The sequence below is a fragment of the Perognathus longimembris genome, chromosome 13 (assembly GCF_023159225.1).
Source record: "Perognathus longimembris pacificus isolate PPM17 chromosome 13, ASM2315922v1, whole genome shotgun sequence".
NCBI lineage: Eukaryota > Metazoa > Chordata > Mammalia > Rodentia > Heteromyidae > Perognathus > Perognathus longimembris.
Window position 1 is genome coordinate 13,103,726 of NC_063173.1, and position 14,285 is coordinate 13,118,010.

A 14,285-nucleotide genomic window follows, 5' to 3' on the forward strand; every position below is an offset into this window, starting at 1 on the left:
AGAACCTTTGTATGGGATTAAGCGAGTAGAATGGGCGTGAAAGAGCAGGTGTGTGCTGGAGCCAGTTCATAACAGTTGATAAGAGTTTTTTCCCCCCAATTCTACCTAGAGGGACATTATATAGGCAGTTTGAAAATGCAGAAGACAAGTATTTTCTTTTTAAAAAATTTTTTATTGTCAAACTGATGTACAGACTGGTTACAGTTTCATATGGTAGGCATTGGATACATTTCTTGTACTCTTTGTTCCCTCCTCCCTCAGAAGGCAAGTATTTTCATGGAAGTAACTGCTAAACATTATAAAGTCTTCCCTTCCTAGCAGTTTACATATTTTTTAAGTGGTATCTTTTCAGTGGATAATGATGCAGTTCGGTGAAAGAACATTGCCTAGCCAGCTGGTATTGTTTAATTCTCATCACTACAAAAATAAAGTTGTATCTCTTCATAAATTTATTTATTGATTTACATTTTTATTTTTTGTTGGTTGTGGGGTTTGAACTCAGGGCCTGGGTGCTGTCCCTGAGCACTTTTGGTCAAGGCTAGTGCTCTACCACTTTGAGCCACGGCTCCTCTGCCAGTTTTCTGGTGGTTAATTGGAGATAAGAGTCTCATGGACTTTCCTTCCTGGGCTGGATTTGAACCATTAGCCTCAGATCTCAGCCTCCTGAGTAGCTAGGATTATAGGCATGAGTTACTGGCACCTGGCAACAACTTTATTTTTAATTGACAAATAATAGATTTGTGGGGTCCAATGTGGTATTTGAGTTTGAATATACATTATGGAATCATTAAATCAAGTGAATTAGTATATCCATCACCTCACATACTCAACATTTTTTTATTGTTAGGACACTTAAAATCTACTTCCTGAGTAATTTTGACATGTCATTACATTATTATTAGATTGTTAATAATAGTCATATTGTAGTAGATCTCAAATATTATTTTTCTCATCTAACCAAAACTAAGCAACTTTTTGACAAACATACATATTTCTCCTTCTCTCTCTAGCCTCTGGAAACCACTTTTATGTTTTCTAACTCTGTAAACTCAAGCTTTCTGGAGTCCACATACAAGTGAGATCATACAGTATTGTTCATACAGTATTATATTTGGATATGAGCTCATTCTCAAGTCTCTTACAAACATGAACCATAAGAATTATTTCTATTGGTTTCCCATATGAAGATTTTTTTCTTGTGTCACTAAAATGTCAATAATTTTATTTTCATTAGCTGCATATATGTCTATCTTATTTAGGGATTGAGACTGCATTCAGAAAACAGGCTATATTTGATTTCCTTTTATATAGCAAACTCAGTGGTACCCTCAGATTGGGGTAAAATTAGACACATGTGAAAATCCCCCAAGGAATACATGAAAATCTTTGAGTGTAATCTGGACTTTATTCTATGACTAGGAGGTGAGGTTTCCAGGTTATCTGTTTCACATATGACTACTTTAAATCACACTGGAATTAGCCACCCAGTCTTCCGGTTGCTGGGCATCCCTGGCTTAGAGGACCAGCACATCTGGATTTCCATCCCCTTCTTCATTTCCTACGTCACGGCTCTGTTTGGGAATGGCTTACTCATCTTTGTTATCCTCACTAAGCGAAGTCTCCATGGACCCATGTTCCTCTTCCTCTGCATGCTGGCGGGAGCAGACATTGTGCTCTCCACAACCACAGTGCCACAAGCTTTGGCCATCTTCTGGTTCCGTGCTGGGGAGATCTCCCTGGACCTCTGCATCACTCAGCTCTTCTTCACCCATTCCACCTTTGTCTCTGAGTCGGGGATCTTGTTGGCCATGGCGTTTGACCGCTACATTGCTATATGCTACCCACTGAGGTACACCACTATTCTTACAAACTCCTTCATTGGGAAAGTTGGAGTGACTGTCTTTCTGAGGAGTTATGGTACCATTTTTCCTATAATATTTTTAGCGAGGAGACTAACATTCTGCAAAAGTACTACCCTCCCAAACACAGGTTGTAAGCACATCGTCCTGGCTCATGCTTCCTGTGATGACATCCGCATCAACATCTGGTATGGGTTCTTTGTCCTCATGTCAACAGTGGTCTTAGATATCGTGCTAGTGTTTATTTCCTATGTGCTTATTCTCCGTACTGTCTTCCACATGCCATCCCAAGATGCTCGCCACAAAGCTCTCAATACTTGTGGCTCTCACGTCTGTGTCATCATCCTTTTTTATGGGCCTGGCATCTTTACCACCCTTACTCAGAGATTTGGACGCCACATCACACCACATGTCCATGTCCTGTTAGCCGATGTCTGCATTCTCTTTCCACCTATGCTGAATCCCATCATTTACGGGGTCAAGACCAAACAGATCCGGGACCAGGTGGCTCATGTGTTGTTTCTAAAGCAGAAATGACTGCTGCTGGAAGCTGGCATTCTTTATGGCTGAGCCATTTTCTCCATGTCTGAGGTAAGCTTTCATATCAGTACAAGGCAGCAGGTAAGCTATCAGACGAATTACTCTTGGTGTTGTGTGGGAGTCCCCCAAAGCCAAGCTGTGAGACGTGAAAGGATTGGGAGGATGGACTAGCTCCTCCCAGAACCCTCAGAACACCGAGAGTTTCCCCAAAAGGTCAATCAGTTCTGGCTTGAAGGGGATTCAGATTCCTATCCTGGGTGCAGGCTAATTCCACCCCAAACTTTCTGGGAACTTGGGGATACCCAAAAATGTATGCTAACCGTAAGTCATTTACTGCTTACACCTGCTTCTTAAGATAAAGAAGATACTTATCACTTGAGTGATGATATACCACATGATTGGTGTTTGTAGCTCCAAGGAAATTGTGACTTCACTCTTTACTCAATAAATAACTTGTAAAATGGAGCCAGGGCACTGGAAGCTGGCGGAAGCCTTCAGGCCCCAGGTGCCCCAAACCTCAGTTCCACGGTCTGGTGTCCATTATTGTCTTGTCCCCGGTTGCTGCAGGTTGTGAGAGTGTTGTGTCCCAAGTAGTTTCCTCAGTGAGCTTTTAGAGCATATTGATTCCAAAGCCTCTAATCTGACACTAAATAGCAGTGTCTTTGGGGGCTTAGTTTCCTTTTATTTTTTGCCCCATAGAGTTGTGAAGTATGTTGGACCATCTCATGAAATCTTTGTTGCCTCTGTAACCTTGGAGTAGAAGCTATGCCAGTGGCCTTTTCTGGCAATTGCAGAACTATCCTTTCTCAGGGAATCTGATGCTTTGAACCATCTTATCAAGCATAAAACATTCTTCTCTTTGTCCTCCACATTTTAAAGCTTTATTTATTTTGCCAGTCCTGGGGCTTGAACTCAGGGCCTGGGCACTGTCCCTGAGCTTCTTTTGCTCAAGGCTAGCACTCTACCAGTTGAGCCACTCCACCACTTCTGGCGTTTTCTGTTTATGTAGTACCGAGGAATCGAACCCAGGATTTCATGCATGCTAGGCAAGCTCTCTACCACTAAGCCACATTCCCAGCCCCTAAAGCTTTCTTCTTTACAGTTCATTCCTACCCCATTCATGACATTCTTTCTCCAGTGTAACAGCATAACAGAAAATTAAGAATCCTTGAATTCATCTTAAATTGCTGTTATTTTATTTATATTCTTCATCTTATAGTAAAGTATCATCTATGGCCTTTTCCTTTTATAGATTTCAGTTTTTGGTCCTCTACTGTTGACTCTACCCCATTTAGTTTTTGGTATTGGGGTTTGAAGTCAGGTCTTCATGCTTACTATGTAAGTGCTCTACCACCAAGCGATGACTCCAGCCCTTTCTGCTTTTATTGTTTTTTGGATGTGGACTCATTTTTTAGCTGGGCTTGGCTAGATTGAGATTTACAATTTCTCTCAAGTGGTTTGGGATTACAGACATGAGCCACCATGCCTGGCTTTACTTTGGCTTTTACTCATACATCTCAATGAAACTAAACTTGGCAGAGTCGTAATAATATTTTTTCTTTTTGGTTAACTATTTGTTTATTCCAACTAGAATATATGTGTAGGAGCTCAGCAGAAAACAGCTGCTTACATCTTTAAAGGTACATAAACTATATTGTATTTCTTGAGTTATATAATTGAGCTATTATTATCCTTAAGTTGTTATACAAAGGAGTTTTAATTCAACATGCTGGTTTATGAGTACAATGCATCTTGATCAATATGACTGCTTCTGTCATTCTCTCCACATCTCTTTTAGCCCCATCCATCCTCTCAAGATACCTGGTGCCATTTTCTGAAGTAGGTCAGGATTTTCATTTATTTTTTCCTTCTCCTCCTCTTCTTCCTTCTGCTCTCCCTCCATTTTCTTCTTGGAGGTACTGGGGTTTGAGCTCAGGGTTTCATACTTGCTCTGCTGACACTTGAGCTGTGCCTCTAGCCTGGTTATTTTGGAGATGGAGTCTCATGAAGAACTTTTTTTTTTTTTTTTTTGGTCTAGGCTGGTTTCAAGCAGTGATTCTCCATTTTATTTTATATCTTTAAGTAGTTGGACAAACAGGGTTTCAGGTCAGCATATGAATCTCTGAGGGGTGGGTGGGAAAGGTAGGGAGAGCGATGGAGGGGGCGGCGCTGATCAAGACGTCTTGCACTCGTAAATGGCGCCATGCAGCCAGATCACCTGTCTTCCTGTTCATGTTCACTCTTGGCTTTTTACATCAGTGTTTCTCATTTTTAAACGAGTTCACTGCTTGCACTTTTTGTTCTGTTTGTCTTAGCCTTTAAAACTGAAATTTATTAGACTAATGACATCTTTTCCTTACAAATACTTTATAAGTAAACATTATACTTCCAGATAGTCATTCCTATGAAATATGATTAATATCTAGAAAACATCTGTTTTTCAGCTTTTCTTTATATGCTATCATATAATGTTATTTAATTCTTAAGAATTGTTTCATTAACGTATACTGATAGTGCAAAGAAAGAGGTGTTACTATATTTCCAATCATGCTTATAATGTAATTTGTTCACGTGTCTTCCCTTTAGTCCTACTGCTGGTCTTCTCCTTCCTCTTTCCCTTTTTACCTCCCAGGTAGTCCACTTCTTACTTTCACCCGTTTTAAATTTATTTATTTATTTAATTACTTATGTGTTTATTTTTTGAGTTTGAGCTCAGGGCCTTGTGCTTGTTAGGCAAGTAAGTGCTCCACCACTGAAGATATATAAAAAGCCATTTTTTCTTTATGTTTTCAGATAGGATTTTTATACTTTTTGTCTGGGACAATCTTGGTCTTCTATCTTCCTACTTCCATCTGAGATTACAGGTCTGTGTTACTATGCTGTATCTGATAAGATGGAGTCTCTCAGGCTTTTGCCCAGGCTGGCCTCGAACAGTGATCTTCCCAATCACCACCTTCCAAGTAGCTGAGATGACAGGAATGAGATAAGTTTTTATTTAATGTTACACAGCAATAATTTTCTTTGGCATGTAAAATTCTACACAGTTATTTGAAGCTTCGCTCAATACTGCATGGTATCCAAAGAAATGTAAGTCAGGATATAAGGGAGGCACCGCACACCCATGCTTAGTGCAGCACAATAGTCAAGCTATGGAAACAGCCCAGACGCCCTACAGCTGATGAGTGGAGCAAGAAGATGTGGTACGTACACACAAGGAAATTTTAGTCAGAAAAAAAGGATAACAAAATGTCATCAGCAAGAACATAGATGGGTCTGGAGGCCATTAATGTATAATAGATAATAATACTGTTACATAAAATACACTATGCAGTTCATATGATCAATACGATTAAAGCATGGTATCTGCATGTGTGAGATATAACAGTGAATCCCCTTTGAAAAAGTAATGTACGTTTTTATTTTTAAAATTATCTTAAATCTTTAAGTAGTTGGGCAAAGAGGTTGCCATTTAACAAGGCAGTTGTAATATATCTTGATCAGTGGTACCCCTTTCAACATTCTCAACCAAACATGCATTTGTAACAAAAATGTTAGGGAGGGGAGACATGTCCTGTGGGTGTGGGTACTAGTGGGGGAGGGGGAGAGGGAAAACCAGAAGAGTGTAAGAGGAAGAATATGATCAAAATGCTTTATGTACAATTGTGAACATGGAACAATAAAGCTGGTTGAGACTGGTTTGTGAGGGGGTAGAGGAGATGAGGGAGAGAGACAGAGATGAGTCTGATCAAAGTATTTCTGATGTGCATATGGACATGTAAAAATGAAATGCTCTTGTGCAACTAATTGATGTTAATAAAAAAGAATTTTCTTTGGTGTGCAAAATAAGCCACACAACTATGAAGCTACATTTAATATCGCATGATATATTTTATATGATAATATGTTGTAAAATATAATGTGTTCCATTTAGCCTGCTACTAAATTCTTGTTGATGCTTTTCAAGTGGCTGCTAGTGTCAATAAAGTTGTAAAAACAATTGTCCTATACAAAACCATTTGGTGTAAACCAACTGCACAACTTTTGGGGGGAAGGGAGCAGGGGAAGGGGGGGAAATGAGGGAGGAGGTAACAAACAGAACAAGAAATGTACTCACTGCCTTTCATATGAATCTGCAACCCCTCTGTGTATCACACTTTGACAATAAAGAAAAAAAAGAATGAGAAAAAAGAAAAAAAAAACCCAATTGTCCTAAACTTTTGTCTCAGTTTTCCACTTTTTTTTTTTTGCACAGGTGCTTTTCTTAAAATTAAAAAAAATATTTCATTTATTTCTGGCCAAAATAAATGTGAACAAAGTGTCAAGAAAGTACATGTTAGCCAGGAGCTGGTGGCTCACGCCTGTAATCCTGGCTACTCAGAAGGCTGAGATCTGAGGATCGCAGTTTGAAGCCATCATTGGCAGAAAAGTCTCCATGAAACTCTTATCCCCAACTAACCACTCAAAATCCAGAAGTGGGGCTGTGGCCCAAGCGGTACAGTGCTAGCCTTGAGCACAGAGAGGCTCAGGGACAGTGCCTAGGCCCTGAGTTCAAGCCATACAACCGAAAAAAAAAAAAAGAAAACAAATAAGAAAGTACATGTTATAAATACTAATACCATGTTTTTTCATAGATGCTAGAAAGAATGAAAGTTGAAGCAAAACCAGGTACCAGTGGCTCACTCCTGTAATCCTAGCTACTCAGAAGGCTGGGATCTGAAGACTGAAATTTGAAGTCAGCTTGGGCAGGAAAACTTGTGAAGCCCTTATCTCCAATGAACTACCAGAAAGACTGCAAGTGGACCTATGGCTCAAATGATAGAGTGTTAGCCTTGAGTAAAAAAGCTCAGGGATGGTGCTCAGGCCCTGAGTTCAAGTCCCAGGACACACACACACACACACACACACACACACACACACACACACACACTTGCAAATTTGTTAAGATAAAAATTGTTCAGATGACAGTGCAAATTATGTCAGTCATTAAAGCTTCATAGATGTGGGTGTTATTGAACTTTGGTTATACTGCACTGCTTGCCAACCACAGGGATCTCAATAACTCCCAAGCTTGACGAAGCTTCCATGTGATGGCCCAGACTGGTTGGTGGAATTCTCTTAAAGGTTGAAAATTGAGATGATTACGTTCTCTCCTGTCTTTCAAATTCTAAGAAGCTCTCCTAGGGAGCGAGGCAGTGCTCTGTCTATCCTGTGTGAAGCCTAGCATTCTTCTACAAACCAGTCCTAGTTTGATGCCCAGAACAGTGAGTGAAGTGTTTACAGAGTAAGAAGTCCTTTCTAACGGGCCTATTTCATCTTTGCATATTGTTTTATTGTAGAAGTACGATAAAATTTATGTTCCATGATCTCACTTTCTCTTATAATTTTCAACAGACAAAAAAGAGTATGTATTTATAATATAAAAACAACAGGTGGAAGGAGGAGAATGAAGTCAGGACTTCATTGTATACATATCACAAAATTAAGAAAACAAAGCTAGGAGCTGATGGTTCATGTCTGTAATCCTAGCTATTCAGGAGGCTGAGATCTGAGGATCATGACTCAAAGTTAACCCAGGCAGGGAAGTCCATGAGACTCTTAGCTCTAATTAACCACCAGAAAACTAGAAGTGGCACTGTGGCTCAAAGTGGCAAAGTTCTAGCCTTGAGCAAAAAAAGGTCAGGGACAATGCCCAGACCCCAAGAAAAGTGGGGAAGGGGTGGATTGAAGGGGAGTGAGGATATTAAGGGGGGTGGTAAAACTGATCAAAGAGGCATTATATTCATAAATTGCTTTGTTAAGTGGCACCTGCCTTGTACAACTACTTAAAATAAAAATGATAACACTTGGAAAAATATAAACATACATACATACATACATACACATCAGATAGGCTGAAATAAGCGTTGCCTCATATGCTATAGTTTTTTCTCTTCTAATAAAGACCCTAATCCTTCCATGTTCACCTGAACAAAATCCCTTTTGCATGGAGCCCGAGACATAGTACATTTGTTTTCAGAAGCCATGTGCCCTGACTGGCACTAGCATGATGTGTGGAGCTGTGTGCTGGTCTTGGGATTTGTTTGGCTGCTCTGAACTGAGTTTCTCAGGTGCTGAGCCATTCATTCTATCTCTGGAAGACCACAGAGAAATCAGTGACTCTCAGGCTTTGCAAATTATTTTGTATCATAACTTGTAGCTTCTGACTATGCAAGTCTGAAAGAGAAGAATGTAAATCGTGTGATTTGTATTCGGTGAACAACCCTTGCATCTGAGCCTGAGCCCTCTTGTACTGGGATGGGACTCATGCGGTTCCTAAAGGGAAGGTGTAAGCTGGAAGGAAGACCAGGAAGTGGAAGCTCTTTAGTCTCCATGTTGGGCTGTGCTCTTCTGTGATCCACTCCTCAGTGGGTCATTCAAAGTGTTTAGGTCTCTTCACACACCAGACCATGCACTGACCAGACTCTTCGTGAACCTGTACTTTGCCTTAGGAACCTCCCAAGACTTGTAGAAAATGATTGTTCCATATCTAATCCTCATGTCATCTCTTCTGGGACCTTCTCTTGAGCCCTAAGTCCTTTTCAACATATTTAACCTGAAACTTCCTTCATGAGAAAAACAGCCTGTTGTCCACATTTTATGTTGTCATTTGACAAAAATCTATGGTGTTGTTTTTTTTGGTAGAAAACAGAAATTATCAAAAGAAAATTCTGGAATAAACTTACAAACCTATAATCCTATAACTCACAATTTTGTGATCACAAACTTCTTATAGCTGTACATTTGTCTTTAGATTTAAGTCCACGTATTTCCGTATGTGTAACTACCTAGTTCTGTACTTTATCTTCATTTATATTAACACCTTTGTCTGTTTGGAAATATATCATATGCTACAAACACAGTTATGATAAATAAAAACACGAAGTGAAGAATATCTGTGCAGCTAGGCACAGGTGACTCATGCCTGTAATCCTAGCTACTCAGGAGGATAAGATTTGAAGATTGCAATTTGAAGTTAACCTAGGCAGGCAAGTGTGTGAGACTTTAAACTCCAATAAAGTACCCCCAAAAAGGAGGATAAGAAATGTACTCACTGCCTTATGCATGTAGCTGTAACCCTTCTGTACATTACTTTGACAATAAAAAAGTTAAAAAAATAATATAAGAAATAAGTCAGAAGTGGATCTGTGGTTCAAGTGGTAGAGAGCTAGCTTTGAGCAATAAAAACTCAGAGACAGCACCCAGGTTCTGAGTTCAAGCCCCAGGATGACACCAAAAAAAGTCTCAACAGTTCTTTCAGGATGTTTTGTTTGTTTGTTTTCCACCAGTCCTGAGGCTTGGACTCAGGGCCTGAACACTGTCCCTGGCTTCTTTTTGTTCAAGGCTAGCACTCTGCCACTTGAGCCACAGCACCACTTCTAGCTGTTTTCTGTTTATGTGGTACTGAGGAATCGAACCCAGGGGTTTCATGTATATGAGGCAAGCACTTTACCACTAGGCCATATTCCCAGCCCTTTCAGGATGTTTTGCTGTAATGGAGAGGGAGTAGTAACAAGTGAGAATGGAAAGGACAGGGAGAAGAAGAGGAAAAGAGAGAACAGGGCTAGGGCAAAGGTGAGGCAGAGTGGGAGACAGGGAGGGAGAAGGAATAAAGAAAAGGAGGGGGAAGGGAAGAATGAAAGAGTACAAGAGAAATACGAATGCTGATTTTTTTCCTTTTCTTCTTCCATCTCTTTCCCTTCTTTCCTTTCTTTTTCCCATTAGGAAGAAAAATGTATGAAGATAGAAATGCTCCTGTAAAAGATAAAAATTTCAGAGGGATTGAAGGCAGAATATCTAGAGCAGTATCCCAGCACTTGCTTTGGCACACAAAGACATGAAACAAACCAGGAAAGAACAGTTCAGCAGCTATCCGTAGATCTTCTCTTTTCAAATAACGATAGAAGATGATAGACTTAGGGGTGATTTAAAAGGTTGAGCAGGTTTAATTCTAAGATTTTGAGTGAGAAAATTCATTTGCTGTCCAAGAATTCGATCTCTTATTATTGATTAGTGAGTTTAGAGGCAATGGCATTGCTATATCTAGTCTCAGCTGTCCCTTACCTACTGTGGTTGCTGAAGTTTACCGCATGCATACCTAGAAATATTCAGAATGTAACAGTTGTTTTAACATTTCTGAAGTCATATAGCTTTTGGAAACAATATGCGAGGCACTTGGTTCCAAATCTGTTTGGTTTTGACCCCATCAATGATGGAATTCTGCATAGGTGGAGACAGAACACAGAAACCTGCTAGAAGAACATGTTGAAACATGTTGTCCAAACCAGTGAGTAGGGATGGAGAAGATCCCAGGCCCATAGAAGAAGAGTATAACACAGACATAGGAGCCACACATATTGAGAGCTTTGTGATGAGCCTCTTGAGATGGGATGCGGAAGTCAGCATGGGGAATAAGCATATAGGAAGCAAAAATTAACACCATATCTAAACTTAGAGTTGACTCGAATGCCATTGCAAGTATATTTGGCCAAACCAATGTGCTCACCACCAATGTTGGGGAGAATGTTACTTCTGCAAAGTGTTGATCTTTTCAAAAGAAACACTTTAGGGAACAACTTCTTAGAAAGACAGTTGCTCCAATTTTTCCACTGGGGGAGTCGGTAGGAATAGTGGTGAACCTCAGTGAGTAGCATATAGCAATGTAGCGATCAAACACCATTACCAACAAGACCCCCCCAACTCATAGCTGAAGGTGCAATGGAGGAAGAAGACTTGTGTGACGCAGGAATGCCGAGAGACCTCCCTTGCTTGGAACCCTAAGATGGCCAAGGCCTGAGGAATTGTGGCTGTGGAGAGAACAATGTCAGTTCCCACCAGCATGCGGAGGAAGAAGTCCATGGGTCCATGGAGACTGCTTAGTGAGGATAATGAAGATGAGCAGGGAGTTTCCAGACAGAGCAGTGACAAAGGACCGGAAGAATGGGATTGAAATTCAAACGTGTTTGTCTTCAAAGCCAGGGATGCCCAGCAAGTGGAAGACTGTGTAGCTAATGCCCTGTGTTTTATGGTAGCCATACCTGAGGCAGATGAACTGGGAGACAGAGTTAAGACCTCATCTCATACTCCAAGCAGAGAAACTTACATTGTGTGACTGAGTATTAATCACAGACAGTGTGCCTGGGTGTAGATTATTGTCATTGCTTCAGTACAAGATAGTTTTACACAGATTGCTAAAATAATGTATCAAGGGAACATACTCATATACAAAAAAAAGGTCTATGGGAATACAAAGGAAAGTGTCATTTGTTCTGCTTATTTGTACGATCTTGTTGGATGTAGGTGAATGAGGTGAGGAATGGGGTAAAGTCATTTGAGAGATTAAGAAAAGTCTATCACCCTACAAATATTTAATGCATTAAGGCAGGTGTGTGATTGCATATGCAATGGTAAAAAGATAGAAACAAAAGTATACCAGCTATAATTACAAGTTGAGGAGCAAGGACATTATCCAGAAAGGATATGGGCAACCACTGTGGATTTCTAAGCTTTTGAAGGGCATTAATTGGATGCTCTGTAGTAGTTAAAGAGAACAGATTAGAAAAGAGAAATAGTTTTTAAAGGAATGTGTCGGCTTTTCTTTACTAGAATAAATATGGGATTGACACATGAATTTTTTTTACAGTGAAATAGAATTCATAAAACAATTTTTAAGATAATATCTGTATCAGGCACAGGTATAAGAACACATCACATGCAGTACCTCCTTTATGTTTGAAACAGTGCAGGGAAGTAGATGTTATCATCTTTAAATATTCAGAGTAAACAGTTGAGTGTTGTCGAACTTGGTTCAGCTGGAAAGGAACACAGCTTGTAGTTAAAGTTTCTTTAAGTGTAGAGTACACCATTTTCTGCCTTGTGAACTAAATCAAGGGCAAGTGACTTTAGAGAACTGAGAAAAATAGACAAGTCTGTGTTTGGGGATCAAACTTTGAGGGCAGCCCTGAGTAGATAGCCAGTCTTTCCATCTTCTTTCCATACAACAGATCAAATACCACACGCAAGTGGAAAGAATTGGTGATCAAAATTCCAGCAGGTTTTGATATTTCTGTTTTCTGTGTGCAGAAAAATAATTATGTACCCAGGTAAGTTGAATGTTGAGAAACAGAAAAGGCTGTCTTGCACAAAGCCCAGAAAGAAAGGTGCCCAGCTGCTAGCAAAGCACAGCGTCAAATGGACCCAATCTAAATGATGTGGAGATGAATAAGTCAAGCAGATTCCGATTTAAATAATCTAGAGGAGACCCCAGTGATTTAATAGCCAGAGGATGAATTATTACCCAAGACAATAAATGCTTTTATTTTCAAGGCCAATGTCTAGGTCAATGGTCTTCAAATGGCAGTAATTTCATTCCCCAATAAACATTTAGGAATTTCTGGGGACTTCTTGGTTGTCTTTCCTGGCATCTAGTGGGCAGAGACCAGAGATGCGACTGCATCCGCCAGTGCGTAGGCTAACGTCATCGACACTCACCTCAGTCAAAATGTCAGCAGCCCAAGGCTGAGAAGTTCTGCTCCAGGGCATTCTCTCTCCACACCATCACAGACGTGCATTAAATTTGATCTGCACATTCCCAGTCTCGAGAATGCGCAGAGCCCCATGCAGTGACAAGTTCACAGGTGATGAGGCATTTGGGGAGCCAAGAGATGAGGAAGCACTAATGTCCATCCGCTAGATTCTGCGGTGACTTAGTGATGCTTGCCTCTGTGCCTAGTGCATCGTGATTACACATAATCATTCAGTCCTTCCCTTTTGCCATTTCTGCCCCACTCTGAGGAAAATCCTGAACTATATTGGCAAGAAAGCCATGTAGCAGAAAGTCAGGACAGACTTGCGCTGGGGCAGGTGTGGGTGGGGACCAGTTGATCAAGCCCTACTGTGGACTTTTGACTACCACACACCAGTCTGGTACACAGACAACATGAAAATATATGCTCCCCTGCTTTGAGAAAGCCTTCCTTCTAGAGGAAGGTGACAAGAATAAAAACAAATATGAAAATTCTAGAAGGGGTTGCAAACTGTGTGTACCGCACTCTTGAACAAAAAGCATTGAAAAGGAGATGCAGAGAAAGCCAAATAATTCTGAGTCAATAAAGAGGAGCTATCAAAAGGACTAGCTTCTACCCACCAGTGGGTGTTGAATGCTCTTGGAGAACAAAAAGGGGAAGTCTTGACTCCTTTGACAAGGAGTTAAGCTTCCTGTGGAAATCCCCATTTACTTATTCAGAGTTTGTTCATTTCTGAGACTTGTTTTTCTTATACGTATTTTCAGAATGTAACATGCTGGGTGACCCAGTAAAGAAGTGACAGGATACACTCATCAGGACCTACATAAACCTTCTTAGGAGAGGTGTAGAGGACTGGAAATCTCCCTCCCCCCCAGCTGTCCCATTCTGTTCTCTCCTCCTCCTCCCAGGCACATTTCCACTCTACTCATTCCTCATTCCTTCTTAGGATTTGACTTTTCACTTTTTCTGGTTTACTCTAGGCAAAGCTCTGAATACTATCAGACACCCATCATGAGTCACGTTAAGTCCACCCTGTAGTCTTATTGTGATACACATCTATTCCCCTGCAAAATATTTCCACACACATCAATCAGTAACTTACTTGCTTTGAATTCAGTTTTCAAAGCCTAGGAGAACTGGCTTAGTGGTAGAGTGCTTGCCTAGCATGCATGAAGCCCTGGGTTCAATTCCTCAGTACCACATCAAGAAAAAAAGCCGAGTGGTGCTGTGGCTCAAGTGCTAGCCTTGAGCAAAAAGAATTTCGTGGACAGTGCTCAAGCCCTGAATGCAAGGGCATAAAAAACAAAAACAGAAAACAACCCCA

At 40.5% G+C, this 14,285-nt stretch overlaps 1 protein-coding gene and 1 pseudogene across 1 annotated transcript; one reads left to right on the forward strand and one right to left on the reverse strand.

The window, feature by feature from the left end:
• Positions 1-1,224: 1,224 nt before the first annotated feature.
• LOC125361930 (olfactory receptor 52B4-like) lies at positions 1,225-2,740 on the forward strand. The gene has a single exon (XM_048360552.1). It carries the CDS (start codon positions 1,452-1,454, stop codon positions 2,394-2,396), a length of 945 nt encoding a protein of 314 aa, XP_048216509.1. The 5' UTR covers positions 1,225-1,451; the 3' UTR covers positions 2,397-2,740.
• A 7,837-nt stretch (positions 2,741-10,577) lies between these two features.
• On the reverse strand, positions 10,578-12,916 carry LOC125362021 (annotated as a pseudogene).
• Positions 12,917-14,285: the final 1,369 nt, after the last annotated feature.

Bases quoted from the DNA above. Each gene is read 5' to 3' on its own strand.
- LOC125361930 (XM_048360552.1), top strand. From the start codon at position 1,452: ATGACTACTTTAAATCACACTGGAATTAGCCACCCAGTCTTCCGGTTG.